This window comes from Amblyomma mixtum, chromosome 1 (genome assembly GCF_055824585.1).
Source record: "Amblyomma mixtum isolate Tamu chromosome 1, ASM5582458v1, whole genome shotgun sequence".
Taxonomy (NCBI): Eukaryota; Metazoa; Arthropoda; class Arachnida; order Ixodida; family Ixodidae; genus Amblyomma; species Amblyomma mixtum.
In genome coordinates, this window is record NC_143012.1 from 218,538 (window position 1) to 231,631 (window position 13,094).

Genomic DNA, 13,094 nt, shown 5'->3' on the forward strand with positions numbered 1-13,094 from the left:
AGAAATTACCCGTATTAATTGCGGCGTATTCAGCACAATATCCGTTGCGTCAACGTTTCTTTTGCTGCGGGATTTTCGTCGAAGGTAGAATCGTGGTCGGCTGTGATTCGGGCTGGGACGGCACGGATCTCGGCTCAGAAGACCTTGATGGCCGCGAACCAATTCGCGACAAAAATATGCAAGATCGAAGGCGATTCTGATCATCTGAAGCGATGTCGTCGGAAACGATACGTGTTTGGGCCATTTCTACCAAGAGGCTGAAAAACGCGCCACATCGCAATCGAGTACTCCTCCTCGTTCGACGATACGTTCTCACAACTGCCCGTGATTTCTGCCCCAAAATAACAGAATGCTGCCTGCTCTGAAAGTTACGCTGTCCCGACGATTTCACAACGACGACGCGAATCTTACTGCGAATTCTCGATCGGGCCAGGGTGCAGTACAGGCTGCTAACAACCGTCCATAAATACAATTGGAATAATCACATTTTTTTAAATTGTTAAGATTACTTACTTAACATCTTTAGTCAGTAATTCAAAACAGCACACTGCAGTGTTTTTGCATTGCTGACCGAGAAAAAAAAAGCAATTGCACTTGCAGCCCTTTCCAAGCATTTTGCACACTCACTGTGATATGTAAACGGCCTTCTTCTTGGCTCACTATACTGTTACTGCAAAAGACATGCTTATCTGTTCTATATATAAGGTGTGTGTGTGTGTGTGTGTGTTTGTGTGTGTGTGTGTGTGTGTGTGTGTGTGTGTGTGTGTGTGTGTGTGTGTGTGTGTGTGTGTGTGTGTGTGTGTGTGTGTGTGTGTGTGTGTGTGTGTGTGTGTGTGTGTGTGTGTGTGTGTGTGTGTGTGTGTGTGTGTGTGTTTAGTTTATTGGTGTTTAACGTCCCAAGCGACTCAGGCTATGAGGGACGCCGTAGTGAAGGGCTCCGGAAATTTCGACCACCTGGGGTTCTTTAACATGCACTGACATCGCACAGTACACGGGCCTCTAAAATTTCGCCTCCATCGAAATTCGGCCTCCGCGGTTGGGATCAAACCCGCGTCGTTCGGGCCAGCAGCCGAGCGCCGTAACCACTGAGCCACCGCGGCGGGGCTGTGTGTGTGTGTGTGTGTGTGTGTGTGTGTGTGTGTGTGTGTGTGTGTGTGCGTGCGTGCGTGTGTGCGCGCGTGCGTGTGTAAATTGTGCATGCATTTAACATTCACAATTTAGCACAGCACTGCTGTTAAACACAAATGCTAATGGTCATGATAAATTATATTTCCAGATAATTGGAACAGGTAAAATCAGTTGTAATTAAAGCAGTTCTGCAGTTCACAGAACAGTGACAATGCAACAATAGTGACTTATTTTTGTCATGTTTTTCAGGCCATTATTAAAGCCAAAATAGAAATAGCACTATTTAGCTGCAAAGGGGCTTAGACGTGCATCACTGGGCTAAAAGTGCATGGCTTTGTTCTGCACAGTGACAGCGGGCCATCAAGTTGTGCTTTAGCATTCCTTCTTGAGCTCATATTGCAAATGCACAAGCCAGAATGCAGTGTTGAAAACAAGTATGGGAAGTTCTGCTGAAGGCCATGTCATTGTTGCCATGTACTGAACAAACTGGCATATACTCTGTGCAACTCCAAAGCATTCTCAAATGTCGCTGCGAATGCAAAACAAAGTGGGTGCCTTTGTATTGCATAAAAGTCTGTACATGCAATTCTAATTAACATAAATGTAATGAGGTGTCGGATCCAGGAAACTGGATTACAGGCAGAATAAACGCAAGAACCAATTTTAAGGGTTTACATGGCCACGGCTCCCGGCTCAGGCTCAGAAAGAATACTTGCATGGTCAGGGAAACAGGGCACGATGGCCATATTATCTGGTTATCTCGAGCAAACAATAACATCTCAAGCAGAATTTGTAAAATTGGATTTCTAGTAAAGGAGATATATGATGTCGTGCAATAAAATGAAATTACAAATAAGCTGTTTAAGTATGTGACATGTATATATGCATATGTTCTCTGATACAGCCCTAACGCAAGTAGTAGTAGTAGTAGTAGTAGTAGTATACAGCCTTAAAGCAAGTAGTAGTAGTAGTAGTAGTAGTAGTAGTAGTAGTAGTAGTAGTAGTAGTAGTAGTACTAGTAGTAGTAGTAGTGGTAGTTGTAGTAGTAGTAGTAGTAGTAGTAGTAGTAGTAGTAGTAGTAGTAGTAGTAGTAGTAGTAGAACAACAGTAGATTGGGCGAGTTGGTGTTCCATGGCGAAAGTACATATAAACAGCGCTAAACGACAGGACTAGAAGAGGAGTAGACAAACACGTAGTAGCAGTAGTAGTAGTAGTAGCAGTAGCAGTAGTAGTAGTAGTAGTAGCAGTAGTAGTAGTAGTAGTAGTAGTAGTAGTAGTAGTAGTAGTAGTAGTAGTAGTAGTAGTAAGACCTTTATTCGGCCATAATTTACAGGCCGAGCATGTCGACCGCCTGGGCGGCAGTTGGGACAGGAAGGGTCTGATCGATAGCGATAGAGAAAGAGGCGAGACGGGGTGATAACTGCATTCATTTGGATGTGCCGAAGAAGGCGAGCCTCCGGCACCGTGAGTGATGGATGAGGGGGAGTGTAAAGGCGTTTGTCTAGGCGGAGCTCGAGGTAGACCTCTTTTGTGGTGCGGCGAAGGGTGAGTCTCCCACCGTCCTCCGAGGGCTTGGGCCAGGGGATCAACGGTGCTCGGAAAAGTGTGTCGCGGGCGAGCTGATGGGCCAGCTCATTGCCGTCAATCCCTGAATGCCCAGGGACCCAGCGGAGGAAAACGATGGAAGGCTGCAATGCGGAGACCGCTCGTTCGACCTCCTGTTGGAGAGAAGCGGTTAGGGCAGGGTTGCCAGATGGCTCCGACCTCAAGTAGCCAAATTGGCCTCCGTAGTAGCCCAAACGTAGCCAAAAGCGAAATTTTTGTGTAGCCCAAAAAGTAGCCAAAAATATTTGTTTTTGTGATGACATTTCTTAAGCATATTAAATTAATTTTCGGCAGGAATATTTACATATTAGATTTCTTTCCCGCACGTGATGTCTGAGGTTGTGCGCACGGCGTGTTCTATCCGTTGTTACATTTCGCATCCGTCATGCGCGCTAACAGTGCGGCTAACCAGGTGCGCTAACCAGGTCCTAAAGATGGGGCCGCAGTTCCACTTTGCAGGCGCGGCAGTAGGCAATATCACCTGAGGCGGGTGACGACAGCTCTAGTTTAGGAATATTTCACCTTTTAAATGTTCGCGCTCAGATTAGACACATCGACAGTGAAAATACCTTACTGTATACTTACGCAGCCTCACATTGCAATTTTATGCTTTAAGAGAAAGGTTCTCACAGAGAGCGTCACCTCAAAGCATCTAGCATGCGCCTTCTTGAAGCTACATTCTACGATATGCATTTGCTCAGACTAAATCAAGGATATATGTCATTAGATGATAATCTATGTCGATTTTATCTTCAGTCTAACAGCACATTCAGAATAATGAGAAAAAAACATATTACCCTTGAATTCCGGCTCCTTTTTTCATTTCTTTTTGTAGTTCCGGATGTACATCGCCCACTTGCCTATTCTGAAATTTCTGATAGCGATGGATCTAATGCCATGTCATGCCACTAACTTCCGCCGCCTTCGTTAGTTACAGTGGGTTCCGCGCCGCGCCGAAGGATGGCTCCATGGTTCCGCATGAGTGCACGCGGATTACGCGACGGACACGGCGCTCTCGCGTCGCTCGCAATGAATCTCGAGGGCTGCACGTGTGCCGCTTGAGGCGGCAGAAAAAGCGTAGGCTCTTGCGAGTGGCGCGCTTGCTGTGTCCACCACGAGAATGGGAAGGAACAGAAAAAGACCGTATTAATGCGTAAGCATTACTTGCCTTATGCGTATCTTGAGCAGAATGCGTCCGCAGAACCAGAATAAACAATACAAGAAAAGGACATGCCTGGCGGTGGGTTTCCAACCAGCCACCTACCGCAGCCGAAGCGAACGCCCAAACCACTAGGCCACGTCTACGGTTAACGGTTAAAATGTGAGGATCACGAAACCAGTCAACAGAAGCGAAACAGTAGCATTCAATGCTTACGCATTCGCACCTCGTAGGGAGACTTAAGTTCTCTTAGTGTTTTCCTTCTATTCTGGCGCCAAGGTCACCCGTGGTGCACCGTCAATAAGAGAACGCTCTCATGTGCAGATGGCAACAGTCTATGTTCGGTGGCGAGAGCGCGCGAGTGGCGTTAGTTCACGGATTAAGTGCAATCTATAGGCTGTGAAGTGTTTCCGGGGGGCAATTTTTACGTAGTGTCCACTCTTTATAAAAGAAATCGAAAGGCCATGATCTTTGACCACCTGAAACACATAAGTTTTCTCGAACACAGCGTTTACAAATTGTCATTTTGTAGCAGACGCGCTCAATTTGTTTAACCTGCATGCCTATTATTTCTGTCACTGTATAATTGTAACAGAGCACATTATAACTACTTTAACTTTTTTTTTCACGCAAGAAAAAGATGTAGCCCAAAAGTAGCCACATAGCCAAAACGAAATTTCTGACGCCAACTCGGACAAAAAGTAGCCCAATTTGGCTATTTGTAGCCCAATCTGGCAACCCTGGGTTAGGGTGCGTTTCTGTATGTGGTGTATAGAGGCTTGTGAGTCTGAACAGACTGTGTACTCTTTAAGAGAGAGAAGGAGAGCAAATGACTGGAGGGCATGCGCAATGGCGAGGACCTCGAGGGACAATGCATCCGGAGGGTGTAGATACGGCCCGCTGGTGTGGGTTTCAGGAGCGGGGAGGTGGGGATGGTACAGGGCGTAGCCGCAGGAACCTCGAGGAGCCACGAAGGAGGCATCCGTGTAGGCTACACCCTGGGTATCAAAGAGAAGGGAATATGGTGCTGCGCGGCCGCATGACGACGGCCGGCGGGCAGGACGGGGGACATGTTGGTCAGGAGGGGGAGGATACGAAGATTGGGAGCCGGGGTTGGAAGAGGAGAGGTAAAAGGGGCGAAGGGAATGGACGAGATACCCGCTTTAGTCAGTAACCACTGACCCTGACGGGTAAGGGAAAGCCGGGCAAGCTGCGAGTCGCGATGGAGAAAGAGAAGAGAACGGAGAGGATGAAGGAGGCCTGTGGCAAAGAGCTTAGCGGTAGAGGTAGTGATAAGGAGGTTGAGAGCTGCCTTGTAGGGGCCCACAAGGGCAGTCTCGAGAGTGTTGAGTCTTCTTGAAGGAAATGTAGGGTGCAAAGTACAAGACGTTGTTGAGGGCCAGCGCGTGGGCAACTCGGCACGCATGAGCCTCGTGGAGACCTGAGCGCCGAGTGACTACGCGCCGCAGGAGGTGAGTTACCGAGTGGCAGGTGGTGACAGAGTGGTGGAGGGCTTGCACGTTCTTGGCCGCATGCAAAGGAAAGCCAAGAACTTCGCACTGCGTGATGACAGGAATGGGAGAGCCAAAAAGGTGCAGAGATGAAGTGGTTGTGTGAGCGCTGGTATGAGGAATGGCTGATAAGGAGAAGCTCGGATTTTTCAGGAGCAGGAGAGAAGCCAGCGGTGGAGAGAAAGGAGTCAGTGAGATCTAGGCCACGTTGCAGGGTGTCCTGTACGTGACCGGGAGAGCCCGACGAACACCACAGAGTGATGTCATCGGCGTAAAATATATGATGCAGGTCGGGAATTTCAGCTAGCTGGGAGGCGAGAGGGGCCATAGTAAGATTGAAAAGGGTAGGAGAGAGAACAGTACCTTGAGAAGTGCCACGGGTGAGGTGATGGGGGTCGGACAGATGGGTGTCTACTCGAAAGCGAGCCACACGTTTAGAGAGGAATGAACGGATATAAGAGTACATGCGGGGGCCACAGTCTAGGGAGTCGAGTTGGGAAAGGATGTGGTCGTGGCAAACACTGTCGAAGGCCTTGCGAACATCGACGGTCACAAGCAATGTCTAAAGTTATTATGCGAAGCATACTAGCCGCACAACCGAGCTCTTCCTTGCTGCGCCGCGCACGGCCGCGTAGCTACCACTTGACCTACATCGGCGCACCACGTGATATGACGTCACAACAGGTGTGAAAGCTGGGGCTCAACTCGTGCGCTCCCTTGCGGACGCGCAGCCTCTACTGGCGGCCTAACTCCCGCTCCTTCCGCTAGGGGCGCTGACGTTACAACAGCTGTGAAAGCTGGGGCTCAACTCGTGCGCTCGCTTGCGGATGCGCAGCCTCCGCCGGCGGTATGCTTCGCATCCTAGGCTTAACCATAAGCTAAGCCAGGCCATTTTTTTTTTTTCACTGACTAGTAAAATGTAGAATGGCTGAATGTAACGATGACCAGTTCCCAAGGTAGCAAGCAAAAGTGGACATTGCTGACTGCTAACTGATGTTCATACCACTTAACATATGCTGAATTTTAGAGTGCTATTAGTTGCTGACTATCAACATGTTCAAAATATACCTATATCACTGCCAGTCTGCTTTCAAAGAAAGAAATTAACTGAGGCATTGACAGGTAACAGAAATTTGGAAAAGACCAATATGAAGTTAGGCCGAAGAAAAACAGAAAAGCAGTGATGGCTTTTGTCATTTCTGCCATCTCTATACTACAACTTGAAGTTGACGACTTTTGTGTTTAAGATGAACCAGCAGTCCTGTTAACACTATCCTGAATATACAAAAGTCACATGCATAAGTATGCATTTGCAGCATTCTCACTGAGCCATGTTATGAAGTCGATGTCATGCTTAGCTGAAGAGACGATAAGAGAGAAGCGCCACGGAAAGACTAACACAGATCGGGGGCCGGGGCCCTTGTCAGGCGCTCCGTCGCCTTTAGCCTCGGCCCCCTCTTGGACTGTGTCTGAGGAAACAATAAAGAAAGAAAGAAAGATATGCACAGTAATGCATGCTTAGCTTTTCAGTGCAAGAGTTTAGCTGGCTAGACCTAACTTGTGCAGTGTGCAAGTTAGCCTAAATGCAACTGTATACCGTCCGACAAAACTGTTGTGTAAATCTGCCCCGATATTACTTGAAATAGATTGTGAGGATAGTTCTTACGCATAAGATAGCATTGTATTGGTTTGCTGAGCTGAGCAAGTGGCTAAGCACTTCATTAGAATAACTTATTTTAACATTTATTATACCTAAACAGTACTAAATTACAATACTTGAGTGGTAAGCTAACATGATATGCCAAGTAGGAACTTGATGAGTTTGTAATTAACTAATAAGAAGTAATTAACCAGTAGCATCACAGTACAGCCATACCGCTACAAAGGAAAGCGTTGTAGGTTTTCTTTGTAGCCTTATAGCTTCACTTGAGTTGATGCTAATGAGTAATTACTCATCACAAATCTTCACCTTGGGGGATTTACCTAATTCACTGTATGAACATCATTTACTGCATGAATTTCTGCAGTGACCAGCTCAAAGGACAAGAGGTTAGTAAGCCCTGTGAGTTGGAGGGCCATTCCAGCCTTTTGAGGCAAAAACAAAAACGAATCTTGAAATGCAGTGGCATGAGGTAACTGAGGCACAACACTGCTTGTGCGACTAGTGTAGAAGGAACCATGAGTCAGAACTATCAGAGCGTGCTGGCCGTAAATCAAACACTTGGAAAGTATGCGAAGTGATGGCATCAACAACTGTACAGTGCGCACCAAAGTTCAGAATGCAGAAAAAACACAAATCAGAAAGAGTCACACTCGCGTACTGCGCGTACTTATGTAGGCAAATCTTTGTCTTATATACTCCGTAAATCAGACTCTCATTTACGGGCTAGTGGCTCTTACCGGTTGAGCTAAGATAGCGTTAATTATGAAGTTGAGATTGTAGAAACAGCTTAGTCTACCTAACCATATGCCCCTGCAGAAATGTTTAATTAAAAAAACAATTTATTAGCACCACAGTCCGTGTCAGTTTACATTCTTTTACTTTATTTTAGGGTTAAAAGAACGGTTACTAACTAGGTAGTAACCAGCAACCATAGTTAGTAAACAGGTAGCAAGGGCTACTTTTACTAACTACACCTTGAAAAGGGTAGTAAATAGCTGATAAAAAGTAGCAAAATGAAGTCAGAGTTAGTAACTGCTGCACTTACTACCTTCTTACTAACTTTTTTTTTAAGAGTGTGGTTGTAAACTTGACCACGACATTCGGCTTGTCTTTATCTTTAGAGCGAACTCTATGCACAATGTCAATACCGGATTCGGCAATCTCAATGCCCAGAGAAGTAGACACTTTCTGTACAGCATTTAAAAGATTCTCGCCCTGAACAACTGGGAGCCCCTTGATCTCGAGGATTGAGTTCCGACTGAACTGTTTTAATTCCAGGATTTCTTTCTCAGCTTCCTGCAGTTTTGTGCGGAGCAGTTCATTTGTGTTTTGACACTGAACATTTTGTGCTTTCACCTCAGCAAGCTCACGACGACAGATTTCAACATCACCCTTAAAACACTCGAACCCTTCATTCATGAAATCGATTGATTGCCTTATGCCCGTGAGTTCAGCGCGAATTTCTCCCCATTTTTTCCACATTAGTCATCCTACCAGAGGCAAACGCATCCAGCTTAGCTACTAGTTCATTTAGTACTTTAACTACTTCTTTGGGTTTCTCTGCAAGAGCCTAAGTGACCTAATTTAATGGTCCCGCGTTACGGTCCCCCGTTTTAGCGCTTAGTAACTCGGCCAGGTCAATCGCCCTACATCCCGGTTCAAACTACAATCAGCAAACCACAACACACTCGGCAGCAACAGCGACGGCAATGCGATGACGCCGTTTACAAGAAGACAAAGAAGTAACCACCAACCTGCAAAAATAAATGCTCTTGAGTATTCAGCGTCCTCACGCCATCGCCGTGACTACCAAAGTGATGCTCGCCGCACGAAGACAACGACCACTAGTCGCGGCAATTCCGAGTTTCTTGACCCTTGTATACATGGCCTCACTGACGATGCTGGAAGCGGTACGAATGCAGTGTCGCCTCACAGGCCAGGAGATCGAGGATGCGTCGCTGGCGAAGAAGAAGGCCTCTTCCAGCGCTCCAGAAAGAAGCCAGGCCGCTGACTGCAAAAATAAATGCGTTTGAGTATTCAGCGCCCGCACGCCATCGCCGTAACTGCCAAAGTTTGCTGTCTGACTTCCCGCTCAGGATCGCAAACAACGCTTTGCTGTGTCCACTGCTGTCGCTGCACACGGGGGCCACTCTATCCTTGGCGAACACGAGATGCCATGTTGTGCGTGTTTTAGGTGGACCACCCATGCCGGCGCCTGGCCACGTGATCGCAACTGGCCAATAAGCGGCATGGCGGCGAAGATCTGTGGTGCTTTCAGAATCCCAGTGGCTTTGTCAACGTTCAGGGTGCATCGATGCCGTTTTGGGTGGAGAGACAGCTCCAGCCGGCTACTTGTTGAATCCTGCTCCCGTATTCGGCTGCACTTGGCGTTTGAATTCTGTAGCGCGCTTGGTACTCTATAGTGCGAACAAGGAGCGTAGAAACAGTGAATGGGAATTGTTTACGCAAAAGCGGGTTCTCAGCTCCTTTTTGAGAAGTGAACAAACGGGCTTTCGGGCAACGAATGCAGCACATTCCTTCGCATTTCGTTGAACTGCAGATATTGAAAATTACGAATAGTTTTCCGACAATAAGGCTGCAAAGATGCACCCCTTCCTCCTTCCGGCACAAAAGATAAAGTGGGGAAAAAGGGCTGCTTGTTTTTCTGCCAGCGTTCCCTAGAGCTTTTTTCTTCTTCGGCTAACAGCAGCGGGGATGAGAGACGGATTGCCTCGGCGTGCGGCTCTGGACTCGAGAGCGAGGGAGCCGGCTTTTCTTCCACCGATTTTCTTTTGACTGTTAAGCCTGTTTGCAGGCCCTATACGGACGCAGTCTTGGGTGGTGGTGAAAACTTTTAATTTCTGAAATAGAGTTTGGGAGCCACAGAGTGGCCCCGCTACATGGTCGGCGTCCCTAGTCCGGGACACCGCATGACAATGCCCCGTCTCTAGCCCGTTTCACCAGAGCCCTTTGGGACTCAAGCGAGGAGCAGTTGAGGAGGGTAGTCTCCCATGCCTCTCTAGAAGGGGTAGGGGAAGGGGGGAGGTGGGGATTTTGAGTACATGCCCACACCATGTGGAAGATATCACAGGTCTCCCCACAGTGCGGGCATCGCCCATCCGTGTTAGGATCGTAATGCTTTAAGATTGCAGGACAGAGTAGAGTACCTGTCTGCAGGCGCCTTAAAGTTCGCTCCTCCGTCTTACTCAGCCCCTTTGCAGGGGCCGGGAAAAGGCGGTGGATGTCGCTATAATGCGTTATAATTTCCCTGAATCGCAGCAGCGGCTGGTTAGTCTCCGAGCCAGAAGAGCTGGGATGAGGAGCCCGGTGAGTAAGCGCTCGGGCAGCCGCGTCAGCGGCCTCATTACCTCGTAAGCCCTGGTGGCCAGGAGCCCAAATGATTCTTTTGGGTGTTGGATCAGTGGCAGTCCGTCTTAGAACACAAGCAGCTAAGGGGGAGATCTCCCCTGCCAAATGATCACATGCTTTTCGGGAGTCCGTAATGATGATTCTCCTCTTTTACTGAGTCCCGCGACTACATTGCCCGAAGGAGGGGGTCCCCGGTAGCATGTCATTGAAAAAAAAATTTATTGGCTTTTGAGGTAAGGAAATGACGCAGAAACTGTCTCGCATATCTCGGTGGACACCCGGACCACGCCGTAAGGAAGGAATAAAGGAGGGAGAGAAAGAATAAAGCAAGAAAGAGGTGCCGTAGTGGAGGTCTCTGGAATAATTTCGACCACTTGGGGATATTGCACAGTACACGGGTACATTTTGTGTTTCGCCTCCATCGAAACGGTCCTGCCTTTAATTGAAAATGAACTAGGCCGCGAGAACGTTCTACTGCAGCCTATTTATTCGACCCTGTTTTGTGCATGAAGCACTTCCGGGAATAAATAATTCCAGTGAGAGACAACATAGCCGCAAATAAGGCCCACGGAAATAAAAATACGCGTGGACTGTTTGCTTTCGCCGATCGCTGCGTATCACTCCGCCGTAGTGGAGGTCTCTGCACCCGTAGTGGAGGCCGTAGTGGAGGTCTCTGGAATAATTTCGACCACTTGGGGATATTGCACAGTACACGGGTACATTTTGTGTTTCGCCTCCATCGAAACGGGCCGCCGCGGTCGGTTTCGAGCCCCTGTGCTCCGGCTGAATGGACGAGCGCCTTTGCCACCGCCAATTTTTGCGTTTGTGTATTCCTACGCTTTTCGTTGGAACAAATTAAGTAGCTGTTTGCTGTCATCTGCATGAGCTGCGGCGCTGGTCTGTATTGTTGGCGGCGTCTGCACCCGTTGCGTCGTTTTCGTTTCTGTCCTGCCTTTAATTGAAAATGAACTAGGCCGCGAGAACGTTCTACTGCAGCCTATTTATTCGACCCTGTTTTGTGCATGAAGCACTTCCGGGAATAAATAATTCCAGTGAGAGACAACATAGCCGCAAATAAGGCCCACGGAAATAAAAATACGCGTGGACTGTTTGCTTTCGCCGATCGCTGCGTATCACTCCGCCGATGACAGAGCGCCAAGCCGACGCGGGACTGGCTGAAAGGCACTCCACGCGTTGGTTGACTCCTCCTAGCGTCAGCGGTGAGTTCAATAAAAAAAAAAGACGGGAACCGGAACGTTTAGTGCCATTTATTGTCTGCACAGGACGATAAATCCAAGTTTCTAAGGATGTTCGGCACGTGCAGATCGAGTTTCCGCAGTAAAAAGACGAGTTCAGATTCCTGTTTAGCGCACCTTTAAGACTTTCAGAGTTGAGGTAAAGACCAGCACTGGAAACAGAAAAGTAAATCAGCCCAGCACTGGCATTTTAGTTTTCATTTAGAAGAAAGTCCCTGAGCATTCGTCTGAGTCGCAGTAAACAGTACTTGAACTTTTTCAGGATATTCGTTGAGGAAATCTGGTACCAGAAAGCTTAGTTTTTGATAGCCGTTTGTTTCGCGGGAACGGCCTCTTAGTAGATTATGCGGAGCAGACTCGGGATGATATTTTGTTTGTGTTATCTGTATGCTGCATGGTGCATGGTGCGAGCAGGCTGCTACAGGAGGCCGACATGGCGGCTGGTCCATCGGCCGGTACCACGGCGCCCTTCAGCATCGACAGCGCGGCGTCCGTCGAAAGGAGGCCTCACGATGGCCTCGGTGCAGAGCTCGGGCCCGCTGTCCTTTCCCCTCCGCCGCCATCTGGAGGCAAGGAGAAACGGACCATCAGGAACAGGCGGGACGCGTCCAAGGATAGACGGCAAGCATGAATGGGCTCTCCTCATTTACCGCCAATGAGTTTTTTGCCTCCATTTGTTCGCGATCCCAAGCCTATACCATCCGCATTACAAACTCGTAACCATTCCATGATTTTTTGGCGCGCTAGCACTAAAACCCCCAAGCTCCGATTTCGCCGATGTTTGTCCGAAGCCTCGCTCTGTGACATTGACGTTGCTTGGAGAGAGCAACCTGGGCCTCACAAGCCCACCGGTGGCAGCACCTGCCATCGCAGGGTAGTGGCGCATCGCTTAACCGCTGCACCACTGCGCCAGGAGTGGTCTGTGAATGTAAAGGGGAGAATGACCAATTCCGCATATATGGGAATATGGGAATTAACACTGTCGAGTCATACCCTACGACGGATCTTAAGCCTTAAGCCTGCCTGAGCTCTTGAAAGCCAAGCCTCGAACTGAAACCGAAGGGAAAATCAATTGCAAGCGCCCTTATAATTCGCCTTTGACCTACCCACGCTATATCGTCCGCCTTTTTTAGAGCGCAGCTCTTTGGCGTCCGTTCCTGGGTTTCGCGTCGTCGTCGGCGTTGTCGTCGGCCTCGTAACCAGCTCCGCCCCCCTTTCATCCCCCCAGCGCTAGCAGCGACCGACTGATACCGCTGGATGCCGCTGACGCCGCTAGAGAGTCAAGATAACGTGACTGCATAGAACACCGTCGCCGCCATGCAGAAAGAGGAGGAAAGGGTCCCCCCCCCCCCTGTTCTTGTGTGGCGGATAGGGTGCTCTTCAGTTGCCGACGCGCCGGTTAT

General features: G+C 48.6%; 1 protein-coding gene across 1 annotated transcript in view; it reads left to right on the top strand.

Moving 5' to 3' along the window:
• LOC149365171 (acetylcholinesterase-like) overlaps window positions 1–13,094 on the top strand; it is a 102,767-nt gene that overhangs the window by 26,468 nt on the left and 63,205 nt on the right. The window contains exon 4 of the mRNA XM_089568164.1: window positions 12,106–12,288. Coding sequence (XP_089424290.1) covers window positions 12,106–12,288 — 183 coding nt within the window. The remainder of the gene's footprint in view (window positions 1–12,105; window positions 12,289–13,094) is intronic.